This window comes from Rhea pennata, chromosome 4 (genome assembly GCF_028389875.1).
Source record: "Rhea pennata isolate bPtePen1 chromosome 4, bPtePen1.pri, whole genome shotgun sequence".
NCBI lineage: Eukaryota > Metazoa > Chordata > Aves > Rheiformes > Rheidae > Rhea > Rhea pennata.
Genome location: NC_084666.1, coordinates 68263285 through 68283955, shown reverse-complemented (window position 1 = coordinate 68283955; position 20671 = coordinate 68263285). Strand labels below are relative to the sequence as shown.

The 20671-nt window shown below is 46.4% G+C and overlaps 1 protein-coding gene across 1 annotated transcript in view; it reads right to left on the bottom strand.

Moving 5' to 3' along the window:
• UNC5C (unc-5 netrin receptor C) overlaps positions 1-20671 on the bottom strand; it is a 255196-nt gene that overhangs the window by 4399 nt on the left and 230126 nt on the right. The window contains exons 12-16 of the mRNA XM_062574197.1: positions 13866-14034; positions 11069-11302; positions 5201-5350; positions 4722-4886; positions 17-195 (exon numbers count right to left, since the gene is read on the bottom strand). Of these exons, the coding sequence (XP_062430181.1) occupies positions 17-195; positions 4722-4886; positions 5201-5350; positions 11069-11302; positions 13866-14034 (897 nt within the window). The remainder of the gene's footprint in view (positions 1-16; positions 196-4721; positions 4887-5200; positions 5351-11068; positions 11303-13865; positions 14035-20671) is intronic.

Sequence of the window (20671 nt, the reverse complement as noted above, 5' to 3'; positions counted from 1 at the left end):
AGGTGGCCCTGCTCACCTGTCCAGTTTCAGCTTGTGGGCCAGCATCCTCCAGTCATGGCCCCTGGTCTGGGGAGCGTCGAGGCTGCTGCAGAGCTTCTGTCGGATTGGCAGGGGGATGCTGAAAGCGTTGGGCCCTACGATCGTGGTGATGGTGCCTGCTGAATCCACGAGAGGATAATCAATGACAGTAGGTTCCTGGGGTTGGAAAGGAAGGAAAAAAACACTGCAATGTTAGTACTGAATGCAAAAGCTTCCACAGGAGCATATCCTCCTAGGCCCAGTGCTTTTACTTGCATTAAAAGGGCAGCACACCTCTGCTAATCAAGTTGTGTAGGCATTTATATTAGTCAGTTGAAAAAGAGAAATATTTATAGCTGACTTTGGATAGACAGCAGATTTTTTTTTTATTGAGGGTGAAGATTACTGTAGCTGGAAAACACAGAGCTCTGCTTAATTAAATTAATTACTTGAAATAAAGAAAGATTAGGCACTTGATATGTTTTAGAACAAATTACTACTACTACCAGGGCTGAATTGGGCTCTCCCTACTTGGGTGAAAAAAAAAAAGACTCACAAAGGTCAAAAGTAGGATCCACACATAAGGAGAGCTGACTATTTGACTATTTTGTGCAGTGCCTTTTCTATGTGAGGTGACATAAAGCAGTAAGGGGCCTCATGCATGTGTGTGCACAGGTGTGTGTGTGTCCCCAGGTCCTCCATACACCCAGAAAGCTGAACCATAGGTGGAAATGCTTTCCCCAAAAGCTTCATTGGCTGCTGCTCCTGTTGCCCCTGCCTCGTGGTGCTACACCGGTGCTCTCCAAGGCCTTTGATGCAGGACAAACCTCAGAGAAATGGTTAATGCTGCACAGACTGATTCTTCATTTTTATGCAGCTCTAAATCTGAAGATAGACAGAGCGAGCACTTGGAGCACAGCTGTCCACCCTCCTTCCCAAGACCAGCGCTCGGCTTGGCTCTGAAAGGCAGCGGAGGTGTTTAAGTGGGACCGTCACTGCCGAAGCCAACCTGTCCGCTACAGCCTCCCCCGTGCCCTTCTTTGGTGGGGTGTCCCAGCTTTAGCAAGCACCATCAACACTGCCCTGCATAGCGAGTGGGTGGACTGAGCATGCACAGGGAAGTGGAAACATTATCGGCATTAATAGTAGTGGGCAGCTCCTGAAAATGTGGGTGGTTGAGTTTGCTTAAGAATCACCCCTACACCCACACAACTTGGTAACTTTTGCATGCTGTGGGGTGATTTTCAGACCCGTGAGTGCAATAGCCCTTTCCCTTCCCGTATTTCTGCCTTGGTGGCTTGCTGACCCCATAGACCAGGAGTGGGGTAGGGCAAGGGGGTGGGTGGGAGAGGGAGTACCAATTTTTAAGATGTCCCTGCAGACACATTTCAAGTCAGGATTTTTGCAGTACTGATGTACTCAGCTAGTCACACTACTAATTAGTTTCTTTAGAGATCATCATAAATGTATTGCAGCTCTTCTCCCAAGTATTTGGGAATGGCCTTGAAGTGTAGTGTGCATCCCCAGCCACAGCATGAGCAGGAGCTGAAGGTAAAAGCCGCAGGGCTGCTCCTGGCCAGGAGGGCCAGGTCTCCAAACCATGGGACCTAAGCTACATGGGCAGCTGCTTTTCAGCCACAAATATATTGATGCTGGTGCAAGGAAACTGCAGTTTCTTGATGAGGCCCTGCAGGGTTGCTAAAAAACAAGCTGACTGTACAGTAGGGACACTTCTCTCATATGCAGCCCTTCTCATCTCAACCTATCAAAGCATGTTGGGGTGGGGGGGAAGGCAAATATGACTTGTTCTCCTTTTACAACTCTGATTTGCATCTCCAGTTATCCTCGTTTACAGTGTGACCAGCCTGAGGTCACACTAGCAGAAACAGGGGGAGCAGCAGCTTTGCAGTGTCAGATTACAGCCCTGAGCAACCAGAAAAGCTAGTGCAAAATGCTCGTCCTTAAATGTCAATTTGTTTGTTTTCTGTAAGCTGTCTTGTTGCTTTGTATAGAACTGGATGCTGGGAAGGCCCTGAAAAACCCCAAACTGTCTCAAAACTAGATAACACTTGGTTTAAGCTGCCATCACAAATTCCCCGGGAAGTTAGCTGGCAATATTCACAACAACCACTCAGGGTCTAAGTTGCCTCCTTAAAAATTATATAGAGAAAGGTCAACACCTGTGAGTAATGAACAGCATTATACCTCTTTTGCCTCCATTCCTTCATCCACTTCACTTAACTCTATTCCACTCTATACATATGCCTTTTTAAATTTAATTTGAATGAACACCAGCGAAATTTTTGGCTAGCCAGTGAAATTTTTAACCAGAGAAGGTTTATGCCATACTGCCCTGTCCTCGGCTAACATGCCTGTAGACATACCGGCTACAGCAGCCTTTTGTCGGGCTGAGCGCAGCGCTCAGCCTCCACAGCCGGCCGCGTTGGGCCACCAAGCCCGCTACGGCTCTTAGCCACAGCAGCTACCTGGGTCACCAGCCCGACGTGCCGCCCGCAGGGCTCTGGGCAATGATCTGCTGCTTTCCCAACTGTCTTCTGGCAGCACGAGCTGCCTGGTAGCTGGTGAAATGACTTATCTGTCACAGCTATTGCCTCTAGATGCACACTGGTGTGTCCGCAGCTCTGTATAGGGTGGCGACGGCCCTCTGCCTTGTGCAAGGTAGGATTACAGTGAAGTAAACACACATTTCTGGGCTGGAGCTAGGGGTCTTTTTTGGGAGAGGGTGAGTACTGACAGGGGAGATAAAAAGGAGTCTTCAAAAGCCCAGGGTGGAGGACCTTTATCACATTCCTTTTCTCTCTCCCCATTTATTTACACATTTTGGCACTTGAAAGGGTTGTATTTTAGAAGTTCCAGCTGAGACTAGGTCATGCCGTGGAAGATACTGCATAAATCAGAAGAAACTAGTTTCAACTGCAAAAATTCTATTGCCTTTAAGGGGCAAAACCAAAAGCCCAGTAAAGGATGGAAGAGCAAATACTATAATTGTATTTTTACCATGGATTAACTGAGGCATGGAGGCAGATCCAACAAAGAACTAAGGCACCAGCAAGGCAGGTCCTGCAACGCCTAAATTTTAGGCACCTGCCTCCTCCACAAGGAACAAAGCTCTCTGAATAATGTACACAATTTAAAATTACCAAAATCAAACCAGACCAGACGTCATCCTGAAAGCAGTGACCAAAACACAGCCCAACATGATTGACTTAGTCCCTGGAGGAAACCATGAGGAACTAAATTTAAGGTTTCTTGACACCTGGTCCAGTGTCTTTACTACACAACCCTCTTCCTCTTATGCCTGTCTTATTTAGAGGCCTATACAAAGTTTTTTTTTCAAGTTTCTAGGCAACTTTTGCCATCAAACAAGCTGAGGGTTTTTTTGTTTTGTTTTTTTAATAAAAAGTTGACACAGTGCAGTTTGCCAGCCCTTTTGCAGCTGAAGGGCCTCCTGCCCCTCACACAGTCGCAGGGACTGCCGCTTGGTACCGAGTGTGATGAGCAATTCTTGCGATCCGCAGCCTCGCTAATGGCAGTATTATTCCCTCACTGTATTCATCCCTGCTGGATAGGATTGCAGCACAAGACAGGAATATTATCCCATTCCCTTTGAATCTATTATCATGCCCTATTACATACAAGCAGCTGAAGATAATTATAGTGTGTACTTGCATTTCATTAAAGTTACTCTCAGTTCTTTCTCTTCTTTAGGTTAAATTAGAGATTACCTCAATGCAGCACTTATTACAATAATTGTTTATGATACTTGTTTTACCATCTGTCTTTAATGTTGTGTTTTCCCCAGATGAATATATAACTTTACACCCAATAACCGAGCAGATGTTATGGGTAATGACACCCACCGTCAGGGCCCTACAGCACAAATAACTTTTTCTCGTCGTCTCCCCGTCCTTCCCAAAGTCAGCCAGCAGCATTCGCTGCCCGCAGGCTGGTCTGATCTTTCTCAGCGGCTGTGGCAACAGTGCCACTGGCCAAACTAATCTGACTACATGAGTCCAATGTTTCCTCTGCTGCTTCACCCTGTGACTCATCCTCAAAGGGATTTGGAGACATGATTGAAAATAAACTAAAAAGGTAAATACTAAATAAATAAAAGCAATGCAAGATGAGGGCGTGTTCTAGGTTTGCTGTGGGAGGTGGGTTAAGTTCCCAAATGCGCTTGCCCTCACACTCGATCCCTTTAAAGAGAAAGTAGTAGTCCTTCAGCAAGACAGGAGTTAGTTCACCCTGCTTGTTTGACCTGCATGTTTCAAATAATTTTATCATGTTCTTTTGTCTTGACCTAATAGCAATTAAGGACTGACAATAACCTCAAAATTGTGGCAGCACCTGGGAGGTACCATGCGCAAACGCCACGAGCATAATCAGTGAAGCCAACCCTGCTTCACACCTGAATCGATGGCTCGGGGTCAGCCCAAAGTTTTACTGTCCCAAGGAGCTAAAATTATTCAAGTCCTAAATAGTAATGGTAAATATCTTTCAAAACCTATGAAAAACTAAGGGAAAATGCAGAAGACGCATAGCAACAACTTAATCCAGCCCATCCCAGCAGTCTGAAGCAAAATGAGAAACACTAAACAGGTAGCAATGGAAAGGGATACAGCTCCTTAACTCTCCCATTTTCCTGAAATCGGTTAGGGGACAAATGCAATAATTTCATTTACCTCTGACACGGAACAGTTGAGCTGAAAGATCTGCCCTTCTCCTTCAACCTGCCGTACGCAGAGTTTGCACACCAGCTCCAAGGTATTCAGGCTGAACCTTTCCAGCGTGAAGGTGCAATGCAGGTTCCTCTGACACCCGCTCCAGATGTGGTAAAAGGGAATCTCCTGCAGAAGGGGGGAAAAAAAACCATCAAGGAAGGCTTTTATATCATAACAGTTTTCCACAAGCCTCTTCAGCAGTTTACTGGCTCCCACGTGGCCCTGAGGAAAGAAGAGCAAAAGGCCTTGCAAGACCAGGTCACGGATGCTGTAAGACTAGAAACCACGAGCTTTGTGCTGCTGTCAGGGTGAATAGTCCAAGGAAAAGGTGTCCACAGAACTGAAGCCAGGTAACTGGTGTATTTAAACACCCTTGTGCATCACCACATTTCTTCAAATCTCGCTGCTAGGACCTGATGTGAACAGTTCGTGATGCTTACCTGGTACTTAGCCAGCAATTTGCTCTTCCAGAGAGCGTGGGTAATGTCATGAATGGACAAGCGGAGGTTGTGGGTGCTTCCCTTAAAATGCAAAGCTTTGGGCTCTTCCAATAACTGCCCGCCCATCTGCCGCTCAAGCTGTAGCACTTCCTGCAGGTCAGCAATAAACACAAGAGAGCAGTCAGGGTGTGATCCAAACCACATGTTGGTCTGCTCATTCCTGAAGGTGGACTACCGTAGCGGCAAGAGCTTGTATAATACGGAAAAATGTGTGCAGGTACTGTACAGAGCTGTATTTCCCAATGAACCTGAACTGCACTAGTGGAGCTGAATATAACCCCCCGCAATGGGTACAGCAGGAATGCAGCCTCCCCCGACCCCCCGCCTCATTTGGGAGACACATCATTACTTGACAGGTCCTGTATGCAGGAAGCTAGCTGCACGCAGTTAAATTGAGGTCAAAGACTGAGTATCTGAGCACTACTTGAACAATGAAAAATATCACTCTTCCCTGTTGGTCACCAAATTAGGCATCTAATGGTAGCGTCACTATTTTGCTTTGAAAGGTCTGATTTGTGCAGGTCCTGCTGATATGCAGCTACTGCATACTTCAGTCGCTTTTTGGCCTGATGGCAAACTGCTCTGTGACAGCAACGCAAGAAATGAGGGGCTTATTCCCGAGGCCAACCATCTAGCACAGCGCTGGCAAAATGGGAGGAAGACACTGTGGTGGAGCAGTTTGTATGGATGAAAACATAAATTCAGGGCTACTGAAATACTGGCCTTATAATTAAAAGGTAGTAAGCTAAGAGCCTGCTCATTTTTCTGATGCTAAAAATAAACATAAGCCTGTAACTAATGAGACTGCAGTGGACTGTTAGCTACAGAGATACAGCCTATTTCTAGTACACAAGGAAGAAGCAAGAACAAAGGTGGCCACACGAGCTCCGTCAGAAACAAATACAGCCAAATTCAGTCTTCTTTAATTACAAAAGCCAAACGAACAGTCTCTTACAGCCCAAGTCCATCATACTTGGAGTGACCATGCTCGAAGAATACATAGGCACACAAAATTGGGATGCCAATCCAGGCTAATAAGGATGCTTGCATTTTAGCTGAAGGCAAAACAAGCTACGCTTGATCACGACAAGGATCTAGTCTGCATAAGAGAAAAGCTCAGGTCCCCTGTGAACCCTGACAAATCAGCGTTCGGCACCTGACAAATCCTGAAGCTAAAATGGTGTTTGTTTATTAGCCATTAGAAGAAAAGAAACATAATTAGGAAACCTTTTAGATTAAGGTGGTGCCAATGAATCAGTTCTAGCGTCTTTCCAGTATCCCTAATTACCTCGTCAAGATGTCTAAAGAGCAATCGATAGTAATTATCTGATTGCTATAGATCTTCATTATGTCCAAATTATCTCCCTGGAATGGCTGGAGGAAGATCCATGGCACCATGTGAGCTAATGGCAGGTATGGTCCCATGCGCGTGCGTGCGTGGCATGGTGCAGGGGGCTGCCAGCAGCTCACACGTGTGCGGCCCTGCGTCCTCCTGTCTGCCCTGCTGGCTCTCCCCAGCCTCACGGACTCGGGGGCTAGTTTCAAGATCCCACTTTCAATAACTGCCCTTATTCACTGTCGCCCCTCTCTGTGCTCCCACAGGAGGATGCTGGAGGAACGTGCTCTTCTCCCATGCCAGCAAGTCAATTAATTCAGAATTAATTTGGAGGAGCCACCGTGCTCACCATGGCCCTTCACACCAGCAGGTTGGCTTTGGCCATATGGCATTTTATCCGGTGCGGCACTCATCCTGCCGGCCGCACCACTGTGCTGTGGTGAGCCGAAATCTGAGCGGCAAGTTGCCGCAGGGGGTCGGGCCACCTTTCCTGCCGTATGGCCGGGGTTGTATGATGACCACACTGTGCGTTCGGGCAGAGCTGGATAAATACTGCACTGTTTTATAGCTCAACTGCCTGTCTTCCTTTGATGGCTCTTAGGACACGCACAGCATATGTCACCCTCATTCTTAGTTATAAATAATGCAAGAATATATTCAGTTGCCTATTAAAATAAACACATAACCCCCTTATAAAGACTCTTCCAGGCCTGAAACCTCACAACATGAGAACATCTCACGCTGCTTTTATTTTCCCTTGTCCTGCTTTGAACAGCCCTCAATTGCAGCACCAGGCTCTGTGAACGTGGTTGGCCGCCGAAAACCAGAGACATTTCACTTGCTGCTGACAACTTCCCAGCCGCCTCCAAATTACTTTCAACCTCGGGACCCTTGAGCTTGCTGGCTCAGCTGCATCTGCACACCTTGCCCAGTAAATGCTGGTTGCCTACTGCAATATGGCAGTACCAAGGACCTCAGGGCATGGTCGGGGCTACTGCACTGCTAGGTGTTGTGAAAACACACAGCAAAACACCATTTATTTCTTTTAAAATAGACCAGGTTTGAGTCCAAGGACACTGTCACATAGGACCTGCTTGTACACGCCTGTCAGGGTTCATGCTCAACTCTTCAATCTGCAGCTGGCTTACTATTTTTTTGCCTGCCCCAAACTTCTCATTTCCAGAAAAAAAACATGATTCATAGGTTCACATACGAGTTTATGGCCAGAGAGCACTTGTGCTTGACTGCCTATAAATCACTTGCTCTCTTGGTCTTGACCCCAGGAGTCGTGCTTGTGTACAGCACCACTTGTGTGTGTGCCTGCTCAGTCTTGAGGCAAAAGTGCTGAAAAGAGGGCAACTGAAACATTCATCCTGGGCTGTAGAAAGCAGGTGGTACCAGCGTGATGGTGGCCACCAGGGACCCGCAGGGCTCAGGGACCTGCCGCCCACTTTCCTCACCAAACTAGAAGCTCACTTTGGGGGCCAAAAGTCCAAGAACTAGTGGTTTTAGCTCTTCCCTTGGGCCTGCTCCTCCCCCAGGTATTTACTGCTGCTTCTTAAGGTAAAAGATGGTCTCTCTGTGTTATTCAGCTGTTGTCCTCATCCCTTGTGCCGTTGCCCTGAATCAGATTAACTTTACCTCATGAAGTTCCCTGCAGTCTATTAGAAACAAACCAACAACTCTTGAGTAACATCTAATTTGATTCCCCCACTCTGACTGCATTACCTATCTGTTCAAGGCCACTCTCAGTCACTTATTATTACCTCCGGCCTTGAGGAACAAGAGCAAAATTGTATTATGTAGCACGGGCCCTGAACAGCAGAGGCATAAAGTTGTTGTGAATTTTGAAACATTTCCACTTGATCAGCACAAAGGGCCTTCTCCAATTTTTAAAGGGGAATAAACAAAAGGGAAAATCGAATGAGGGAAAGTAACAGTTTCTGAAACCCTCACAGCACCAACATGTTGACACAGGCAAGCCCCCAGGCACCATACAGAGAAAGAAAAAAAGCACACTGAACACGCTGAAGACACAATTCATTACGGATGTCATCTCCAGACATATGGAGGATAAGAAGGTGATCAGGAGTAGCCAGCATGGATTCACCAAGGGGAAATCCTGCTTAACCAATCTGACAGCCTTCTGCAATGGAATGATTGGCTGGGTAGATGAGGGGAGAGCAGTGGACGTTGTCTACCTTGACTTCAGCAAGGCTTTGGACACTGTCTCCCATAACATCCTCCTAGAGAAGCTCAGGAAGTGTGGGTTAGACAAGCGGACAGTGAGGTGGATTGAGAACTGGCTGAAAGGCAGAGCTCAGAGGGTCGTCATCAGTGGCGTGGAGTCTAGTTGGAGGCCTGTGGCTAGTAGCATCCCCCAGGGCTCAGTACTGGGTCCCACCCTGTTCAGCTTCTTCATCAGTGACCTGGAGGAGGGGACAGAGTGCCTCCTCAGCAAGTGTGCTGATGATGCCAAGCTGGGAGGAGCGGCTGACACACCTGAGGGCTGTGCTGCCATTCAGAGAGACCTGGACAGGCTGGAGAGCTGGGCAGAGAGGAACCTCCTGAGGTTCAACAAGGGCAAGTGCAGAGTCCTGCACCTAGGGAGGAATAACCCTAGGCACCAGTACAAGCTGGGGGCTGACCCTCTGGAGAGCAGCTCTGCAGAGAAAGACCTGGGAGTGCTGGTGGATGACAAGCTGACCATGAGCCAGCAATGTGCCCTTGTGGCCAGGAAGGCCAATGGTCTCCTGGGGTGCATTGGGAAGAGTGTTGCCAGTAGGTGTAAGGAGGTGATCCTGCCCCTCTACTCAGTCCTGGGGAGGCCTCATCTCAAGTACTGTGTCCTGTTCTGGGCTCCCCAGTCCAAGAGAGACATGGAGCTACTGGAGAGAGTCCAGCGTAGGGCTACAAAGATGATCAGAGGGCTGGAGCACCTGCCCTATGAGGAACGGCTGCGAGAGCTGGGCCTCTTCAGCCTGGGGAAGAGAAGACTGAGGGGAGATCTTATCCATGTGTACAAGTACCTGAAGGGAGGGTGTCAAGGGGACGGGGACAAACTCTTTTCAGTTGTCCCGTGTGACAGGACAAGAGGCAATGGGCAGAAATTGAAGCACAGGAAGTTCTGCCTGAACGTGAGGGAGAATTTCTTCCCTGTGAGAGTGACAGAGCCCTGGCACAGGCTGCCCAGAGAGGTTGTGGAGTCTCTTTCTCTGGAGATCTTCAAGGCCCGCTTGGATGCAACCCTGTCTAACATGCTCTAGATGACCCTGCTGAGCAGGGAGGTTGGACTAGATGATCTCCAGAGGTCCCTTCCAGCCTTATTGATTCTGTGATTCTATTATTCTACGGCAATATGCCCATTTCAACTCTTACAATTTACTGCCCTTCTTAAATTCTGCAAAAGAGCTCCTAGTATCCCAGTGACACAGAAAACACATGGGCTTGGTATCAGACAGTCTTTGGGATGAAAATGGTTTGTGCCAGTTACAATGTTGAAAGTCAGCACCCACAAAACCCACAACCCACAAAAACCCACATACATCCAACCGATGTATGTGGACACGCATCTGAATAATTCCCAAATAAAGCTGATAAACAAAGCCGTGTTCAGCATGAGGATGATTCTGCTCACAGTGACACTTTGAACTAATTCTGCTGCAAAGATGCACTTGGGAAGTTGCACTGATTATGATTAAAGAAATAAAAAACCCTCTTAATAACCTCCAGTCTTACATATACAGTTGGAGTTACATATTTTATGAGTGCATCTGTTATAGATACTATTTGTATAAATACACATTTTTAAAGAGAAATAGTGAGTATGTTTATCTATTTATTTATCTGGATGTTGCGCGTGTGTGTATGTGTGTGGAGCACGGCAGAATTACGCAGTGAGAGTAAGGTGTATAGTTACAGAAAGCAACAGCTTTGGTTTATTTTAGCTGCAAATTCCTAGCACAAAAAAACTGCACACGAAGAGGTGTAATAAAGCAATGTGAAAGCAGGCAGTGATTAACAACCCAGAAGCTTCTTTTATCATTATCAACTATTTACAAAGAGGCATTTATATGTCTCCCCATCTCTGGGGAGCTGGCACTTAGCATTAAAAATACATGAATAACGAATGAAGCTGGGTGTACCTTATGGCCTTTTAATAATGCAAAAATCTTAGGATTCACGATATGATACAGATAAACAAAGGAAAAAAAAAGGAAGGTAGGCAGAAAATAGTTTAGCACCTGTGTGAAATCCTTATGTGAAAGACAAACCATGGCGGGGGGGAGAGGGGATTTACAGTCAAACTGAAAACACTGGCTTGCTGTCAAGCTCCTCTAATCAGAAAAATTACCTAGGGAATAGAAATTGCACTAAGCAGCATGCCAGTGAAGGGTCTATTCACTGCTATTACTGCAATCCTGCTGCAGCTAAATGATTAAAGAAATCACAAGTGAGAGAGCAACAGCTACCTTAAGGGCATCCTGAGTGTCATCGAGGCAGTACACCCGGATGCTGTACTCCAGCGACGAGCAGGACAGTGGTCCAAAGATGGCCAGTTTGAGACGTTTTGCAGCTGCTTTGGTGATTGACTGTCCCACCAAGGCATATGTGCTGAGGGTTTCTGTCAGGATATGGCAGGCCTCTGGGTCCAGCTGGATGTAGCATGGAGTGGTGAAGTTTTCCTCCCCGACTACCACCACATCCTAAGGGAGAAAGAGGCCAAGTTAGGGCTCTGGGCCCCCCATCATCATTCTTCTTCCTCCAGGGCCTGGCCTCAGCCCCCTTTGAGACAGCAATACTCCTTTCAAGCCTGGCCATGCTCAAAATCCTTGCTGTCTGCACCTTAGGTTAATTAAGATTTAAAACCTCTGCTTCCAGCTTTTTTCCTGCTGGGAGGGAAGCTTTCTTGAGGAGTGGGTATAGTGGTGGTAGAAATCTCTTCCTATCCTCGGTTTCAGACCTATAACTGAGCCCTGTAGCTGCCTTTAAGCCATGGGCAGAGTTAGGTAAATAAGGGAAAATATCACTAATAGCTGACTGAAAAAGAGGCTTGAGGAACTAATCATTCAGTGGCCAGTAATTAATATCAGTAGTCACGTGCCCGCTGCATGAATAACCGCTCTTCACTTGTTAAGCATGACAATAAGGAGTTACAGAAACTCAAGGAGGAGAAGTAACCTCTGTGATGGCCGAATGCCACATCTACATGAAATATCACCTGCTGCTTCATCGAAATAATTCTCTGTGATGAGACTGCAGGGCAAGCAAAAAAGATATACACAGCCCGACTGCAAACAACCTCCTCCCTGTGCTTGGAAGGAAACCTCTCCCCTGCTAATTTCTCCATTCAACCCTGCATGTAATATCCTCCGCACAACACAAGGTGCTTTCACTGGTTTAGCGAGAGCGGAGAAACAAGAAGGCAGCAGCGGATTACGGCCATCTCTTGCAAAGCCAGGTAGGCACCGCATGAGGCCCAACACAACTCATCTGTCTCACGCCGGCTGCCTCCAGGCGTGGAGCAGAGCGTGCACATCCGGCGGCTGAGCCGTGGGGCTTCGCTGCAACTTGGCGTGACGCTCCGGACCCCGTCCGGCAAGTGCAACCACGCCGCGTTTGCGGGGGTGACACAGTCGCTCTGCAGGGCAGAGGACAAGGTGCTGCGACACTGATTACATCCCCTCTCTGGCCGTGGCGGCGCTGGCTCCGGCACGAAGCGCTTGCCCAGGGCGATGCCAGCTCCTGCTGCAGGGGGGTGCGTGTGTGTGTGGACCCCGCGTGGGCTCACCGCCGGCGGAGCAGCTGCTTGGTCAAGGGCAGGAGGCCCTTCGCAGCACGGGCAAGAGCGCATGCCGCGGGCCGGGGGACAAAACCAGGATCCCTTCAGCGTCAGCGCTGGGAAGGGCATGCTCGCTGCCGTCAGCCCAAGCGCCTTGCCGGTCACTGTGGCCCTACGAGCCCTGCCGGCCAGATTAATTATGTCAGACAAAACTGGCGGCAGCGGCTACCTAGGAGCAACGCAAAGTGTCGCAGGAGCTGGCGCCGCAGAGGAGGGCTCTGCCAGGACGGCTGAGCCCTGCAGAAAGTGTCCTTTCGCGCCTCGGTTACAGCGGACGATCCTTCTGCCACCCCGGCCTGGCACCTCCGCTCCTGCCGCGTCCTGGTAAGCAGCTACTCCTGGCCCCCGCCAAGCTCGTATAGCTCCACCGAGGTAAAAGGGGCAAAGTCCGATCCTGACGGCATAAACTGGAGCAAAGGGATGCTCTGCCAATGTCTTAGGTGGGAAAAAACAGACTGAAAAAGGAGGCCTATACATACTTTATTAAGCTGGCCCGAAGAGTCTTGATGCTGAAGCTGGGGGTCATCTGCTGTACTATTGTCACTTCCTTGAAAACTGATTATAAGCTAGGGGAGTCCAGACTACTCTGAAAAACAGTTTCTTTTTTTCTAGAATTGAATCAGAACCTGATTTTCAGCCAGTATTTTATTTTGCCTTTTCTTTTCCTTCTCTCCCCATGATTTTGACATGGTGTCCTGCCAAGACCAAAAGCTCAAGTGCCAAATTCCCACAAGGAAGGTGATGTTTCGTGACACTGAGCCAGAACTGTCCCAGGAAAGCATGTCTGCCTGAAATGCTGGAAAAGAGAAAGGTGAGAACACCCTCCCTGCTCATTCTGCTCTGGTTTTATCTCGGCTGACTGTGGAAATGCTTTGCAATCTGGAGGAAGCGCTCTAAAAGCTAGTGGTATTCCTCACTCCGCAGACAGGATGCAGCACAGAAGGGGGAAGAGTGGAAATAAAAATAAAATAAAGCCTTGAGATGCAACCAACAGTTGTTCATGGGCACTGGGCAGTTTAGAAATCTTAAGTGAATGTATTTATCTTGTACATAAGACTAGACTGATGATTAAATACTTTGTGGAAGGATACATTAGCAAGCCAAAGCGAGGCACAAATCATGTAAAACTGGTGCATTTCTGAGCAATTTAAGCCAGGCACGACGAGATTTTTGACTACCTCCACTTTGCCTCAGAGAAAAGTCCATTAAAACTGGTTGAGATCCCTCAGTTTGGATCTCTGGTGATCAGAAAGGCCTGGATGGCAAATCCTGCCTGCTTGACAATGATTCCCACCGCTCGAACCCTGGCGCTGGAGAGCACTGTGTATCTTGCACAGAAAATCCCAAGTATCAGTGTCAGGGTTTGGAAAGGCAGCTCAAAGACAAGAGTGCCCTGCACGTGTCTGCCCCAAGCGCTGGAGACTCACCTCCCACGGCCCCTGGGCTACTTGGTGCTTCAGCTGGATCTGCCAGTCCTCTGTGTTCGGCTCTGCGCAGTGGTGCATGGTTAAAATGACCGGCCGGGTTAGCAGCGCTCCTGGTGGCCCGCAGCTCACCACGGGGGTCAGAAGGGTTTGGCTGTCTTCTACTGGTGGCCTGACAAAATGACAGGAAGAGGGATTTGTTAAGCGAGCTGAAAAAGGACTGCATGAAGCCGTATGTAAAATGTGCACAAAGAAAAAGTCCTTCTCCTGGCAAAGAAAAGAAAAAGAATATAGCAAACAAAGAATTGGTGTTTTTTTTTTTTTTTTTCCAAATCCTCAAACACTTTTTGTCAAAAAGCACTCATTTGTTAAAATGCAGGTTTAGGCTACAGCAAATTATGGATCATATTTGCTGGGCACCCTCCACTCTGGAGGACCCCCAAAGCCTTGCAGACCATATGCAGAGGCTTCATTTAACTCACTGCTGAAATGCAGCCACTGCTGCATTTGGCATCTGTTCAATAGCATACAAAAATGAACAGTGGCTCTTGTAAGCACCATGTGTAAGAGTTATTTACTGGCTAGACAGGAAGAATTGAAGAATACAGGAAGCAAATGAACTAATGAGCACATCTGAAACCTCCTAAGTGAAACGCTGGTAGACAGCCTGTTTCAGAAGTGCAGTTGGGTTTCAGAGTCCTCACCAAGTCCAGCGATACTCCTTTTACTTAAAGGCACTCAGATCTCCTGGAAGCACGATTGCTGACATGCCTGCTGGGAGTAAGTCTAAGGGGTAGGAGAAGCAGAAAGTATGAGGGGATAGTGCAGTGGGAAAAACACTTGCAGAGCTAGAGACTTCCAGGGATAATGAGGAGCTGTTCAATTAAAAATACAGACACTGCACAGTGTGCTTGCTGCCCATCACTAGGAGTGGATAATACAGAAAATCATATAAATACATAAATAACATATATACACTGCATATACTGTAGTTTGTAAATGATTGTGTGTGAGCGGGAGGGGGGGGGGTGTACACACACGGGTGTAAACTATTCCAGATCAATCAACTACTGAGGAGTTTAAAAAGACAGGACACACGAGTGATTTTAACTATCCTGACATCTGGTGTATGACAAACACAGCTGAATGTGGCTAATCAGCTACCTCCCTGGACTATACAGAGGGCAAATTCATGATCCAGAAACCAGCAAATGGGAGATTAAATGTATTCAGTGTGATCTATCAACTTAAACTCTAGATCAGCCCACAGGACCTTGCTCCTTCCACTTCAGCTAAGGATTCAGTCCTGCTTGTAATTATAAATATTTGTGTTTATATCTGGACTGGTATTAGTGGAATTATTCAAGACAAGAGTAAATATAATCAAAGTCTGCGAGCCGTTGCCTCTTATACCACAAGAAAAAAAAAAAAAAAAGAAAAGAAAAAGAAGTGATTGAGATCTTAGGTAACATTTTCAAGGAGGCCAAATACAGAACAGAAGCTGTGTTGATATCCAATTTGTTGCCCATATTCTGTCTATTGCAAAGATATGCCTACAGGCATATCCTAATTTTGCCCATTTTACCTCTCCCTGAATAATCCACCTATCCTATAGAAAATGAAAATCATGTTTTTAAGAAATCTCTTTGGAAAGTGGGATGGAGGCACTTTTAAAAACTGTCTTTCATTAATACAATTGTTGTGGGTTTTTTTTTTTTTTAAACAATTTAAAAAAGAGGCTGGCATGGAAAAATTGAAATCTATGTAAATCAGTAAATCCAGATGATATACATCTGTGGATCCTAAAGGAAATTAGCTGATGGGCTTACTAAATGACTTAACAATTGTTTCTGAAAAGCCATGGACTGGAAACAAACAGCTGCGGTAGCTGCCTTTCAGAAGAACGTAAAATATAACAATCTGGACAGCTATCATGTATTAGGCTAGTTGTTCTAGCCTAACAAATGAAAAATTGAGGCATTAGCAGATAGAGCACCCAGTTAGGCTCCTGGCATCTGCTGTAGAGTCTCTGGATTATTTTAAGATCTGAGATCACCCTCTTTTAAGACAGAACTGAATAAATCACTGGGCAGATTTTGAATAAAATTTTGCTTCTTTTTAAGGCTCTTCAGTGTTTTTCGTAAGAAAAAACAAACAGTTTAAAAACTGCTCACAAAGTGGTGTTCTCCGATGCTCCACCACCTTGCAAATTAACAGACATTTCAATACTGTCCTACAGTCTAAATTAGAAAAAACACAAGGCCTTAGGAGAATGATAGTTGAAAATCACAATATTTGTCTTGAAAGTTACGGCTATGACAAGCAATAGAATTAATCATCTGGTTACTCTAACTTCATCTAAAGGACTCCTGAACCGTGAAGAAGGGAGGAAAAAATACAGCCATGCAATAGTTCTTTGCACTGAACTACAAAACGAGCAGACAAAAAGAATGTAGTAGGGAATGCATCGTGATTGCCGTAGAAATTTTCATACACTGCCTTTTAGATGAAAAATGAGTTAAAATCGATAAGAATCTGAGCACCGATCCATGCGGTTAAAAAAAAAGCAAAAAGGTCATTAAAATAATAGAGCGCTGATAAATCATAGGGCCTAAAATTGTCTCAAAGTAGACTTAAATTTAGTCACTGCTCTGTGACAAGATTTTGTTAGCTGTTAAATTTTAGGACTCTGGTGGAGGACATCATTGTGTGCTGCAACATTTTATATGCGATTAGCACAAATTTAAGAGACATCGCAGCACACAAAGTCAGGAGGCACGCCAGACCAAGCAGTCGGCGCGACGGGAAGCAGACACCACCAGAGAGACGCAGGGCAAAAATCATCCAGGCTTAGCGTTTTTCCCGAGCTTGTGAGCAGCATCGTTGTCATCAGACTTACGAGATTTACTGCCAGACTGACGAGCATGCAGGCTCCTCATGGGGGTATATAGGACGCGGGACGCTCCCTGATGAGCGAAGAGCAGCAAACAGGCTCAAAACAGGACGGTTGACTCTGCAGTCCCGATTCACCAAGCGGACCCATGCCTGAGGCCAACCCCACAAAGCTACTAGAGATGCCAGACCCGGGCACTCTCCATCAGCCACCCCATGTGGCACCTGAGCCACCTGAGCCCTCCCGGCTTGAGCCGATTTTGTGACTGTGAGTGACCCAGAGCACTTGAAACCTTTGAAAACAGAGATATAATGAGTTGCAGAGATCTCCAGTGGAGTGAAATGGGGGAGTTGGTGTCATTTAATAGGTGAAATCCCAACTCTAGCATTGAAGTCAGGGTTGAACCTCTTATTGACTGACTACTGTGGGGCAGGATTTTTACTCACAAAGTGGAAGACAAAATAAATAGCAGCACAATCATTAAATTTAACAATAAATAAGAATTATCCCAAGTGACAGTGAGAGCAGGGAAATAATACAAAGGACCACAGAGGATAAAAATAGGGGTAGGAAATGAAATCATATTAAATGTACAGCAGTTAGGACGTCAGGAGTGAAACAATGCCGAACACGGTTATTTAGTGACAAGGAAAAGTAGTAGAAGTGAAGCCAATCTCAGATGAGCTTATTGCAACGCAGCAGGTGTCAACTTGCAATGTGACACAGTGGCAAAAAGGAAAAATAATTGGGGGGGTGACATGAGAAGAGGCAGGTCAGAGTGCATTGAGGTGATGCTCCCTTTCCTACCCAGCTCTGGTGAAGGAGCATTTAGGGACGGCTATAGGATGGTGGAGAGATCTCGGCCATAAACACCACAGACCCGGAGGAGGGAAGGTGAGCAACGCAATGGCACGTGCAGCAGAGAAGCACCCTAGGACAACTGACGGGAACAACGGGACAAAACTCTCTTGATAGATCTTTTCTTATGCCTGGTTGTTTCTAATTTCCATCTTAAAACAAAAGGATTATGCCTTTCTACAGCTAATGAGAACAGAAACAGATGCAGCAGCCAAGATATATTATACAAGAGATATTAATCTTTCTGCTTCAAGGCATAAACCCAACACTAATTGATGGTTTTAGCAAACAAACACATTCCCCTGAAGACAGGTTATTGCGCACTCGTTCATTACGAGCGTTTTTCTGCCTTCTCCCGGAGCAGGTGATGCAGCGGCAGCGAAGCCAGCGTCCTGGCCCGGACGAGCGGCCGTTCTGATCAACTACTGCAACCTCGGCCTTGCGGGTCGCAGGAGAGCCAGCACAAACACTGACTCGGGGGACCACACAAAGGAAGGCAACTATCTCCTCGAAAGCGGAAAAATCTATGAGCAGATGTCTTTAAAATGGCGGGTCAAACCCTACTTTTAGGCCATTATCCCCCCCTTCCTCTCCCTCCCAAAACAAAAGCATCCACATGTGCTTCACTTTGGCCATACAGCAGTCTTGGGACTAGCTGTCAGACGAGACTGGGAGTTTAGCTGTTCTGGTACGACTCTGAAGGCGCTTCACTGCAGTCATGACAGCTATTTTTGTTTTACAAAAATCTGACTGAGAGTGAAATTCAACCCACTGTTTACCATCACTGTCGAAAGGCATATACAATAACTGGAAGGTCTTCAGATATTTTTAGCTGTTGTCCCATCCTGCTCCGCACATTAAGAGCAGTCAGCTTTCATTTAAAAGCAAGCAAACAAAAAAGCTGTTATGCACTGTATCTAGTCCTTTCCCAACCAAATTTGTGTTTTTAATAGAATTACTCATTTGAAACCGTCTCCCTGTAATAAACCAGACCACTTTCATTAAGGTAGCTGTCAGGCAGCAGATGTGCGCACAACTAGCGAAATCACTGCTCCTCAGTGGGCCTACATGCCTCTCCCTGGCACTGTGCATGGATGTTACAGGCAATCACAACAACTCTCTGAAAAGCAGGAAGCACAGGATGGAGCAGGGAGAGAGGAATGAATAACTCATAGCAACAGATGGTAACCTTTCTACTCAGGATAGCTCAAAGTCTGAGGAAAGACATGTTGTTTTTCCCTTCACTGCTGAGGCTTTATGTTTAATGTGTGTTCCTTCTTAAGTTTCAAACTTAATATCCTTGACTAACCTCCTGGCTCTTCTGCCCTTCTATCTTCAGAGGGAAGACAATCTGAAAAAATCCCTCCCCTTTTGCTAGTGCTCTGGTCTTTTTTATTTTGGATCTTTCAATTAAAATGACTGGCACATCATGAAATTGTCTCTGAGTTGCAAAGTAATTCTGTTTATGTTACTGGGATAAAAAAGGAAGGTGGAGAAACCAGACGTGGAAGACTTCAATTTCTTCTGTTTCACATCACTAAGCTTAGAGTTTACTGGTGAAAAAAACCCAACATTGCTCCTTGGATTAAAATCATTGATCAGCTTCAATAATTTAACAGTTCCAACTTAAAGTCTGCACAGCCCATCCAGTGTGAAGCCACTACTTCAAATCCTGACAAGGCTCCCCTGGTCCCTCACTCTTTTAAGGCAGCTAATTTGAAAGTGGCACAATGTATGCCTTCCCCCAAGATCTTCAGGAGTGCTGCTTGCTCTGCCCTTCGGATTGTCCCGTTTCTTGGGATCAGTGACATCCGGTCTCATTTGCATCTCAGCACCATCTTCTGTGCCGTGTATTATACAGACGAACAACAAAATCCTGGTAGCCTTTGCTCTGCCTTATTCAGTGCAGTGCTTGCCTCTGATTAGAGTACGCAACAGCAGCTCTGCCTAATCTGTGCGAGCTCTGCAGCGGCTCGCGCAGGAACATGGCAACTGCCATGCGAGATCAAACCTGTGGGCCATCAAGACCCTGACTCCGTCTAGCAGTGACCAGTGCCAGATGTTTTCAAAGGGAGCATATAGCTCCAATGTGCTCACAGCTACATTTGTTTTTTAACCCAAAGCAGTCAGTGAAGTAAATCATGAAGGCTGACGGTTTATATTCCATTTATTTTTTTTAGTCCTTGGTTGGGCTAAGACCTATGCTTTTCCAACTGCTCACGCAAACAGGCTCTTGCAGGGTGCTAGTCTCAACAATATGTTTATTCTGTAGGCAGATCTACAGTTCAGGTGGGGACCCCATCTTGCAAATCCTCAAAGCCAGTGACACTTCCTCTGACTAAGCAGGACAGCATCTGATCACCAGCAGCAGCGATTAGCTCTGTTGGAGTCCGTGAGCTTCAGCAGAAACCTGTCTGATGGCTGTGGGATATTCTTACAGGTTTGTCATTTTCTCAGTTCCATATATATATACATATATATATACAAATACGCATACATATGCAGCCTCTTCCCCACTGTAGCTATTCTATAAAGCACATAAACCTTTCCATGAGGTCAACACGAATCTCTCACACCAGCAGGGGGATCAATGCCTGGTAGCACGTGCAATCCCTGCTGTCCCAAATAACAGGAAGAATGAGGATGAGCTTGTAGCACAGGAGCAGAAAAGCCAGCCTGCTGCATTATTTGTTTAGGAAAAGAGAAAACCCACTGTGCCATGAGCAGACTAACACACTTGCACAGAACAACGACCTCAAAGTGGCGTTTACTGCAGGCCATGAGAACCCCGATTTGCTGCAGAAGGATAACGCTTTCAGAGTGACCCTCCTGCTCTCACACACTTTGATGGATATAAAATGGAATAAATAGAGCTTCTCAGAAAACTCTCATAAGCAATCTGTAAGACAACACAAAGAGTAACATTACTGCATCGTGACGTCTCTCAAATTTCTACTACTACAGGTTTCAGAGACTAACTGGGGAAATGGATTTAGGAAAGCAAAGGAAGAAAAAGAAAAGGGGAATTTGCAGGACTCCAAGGGATAAGAGATCTCCT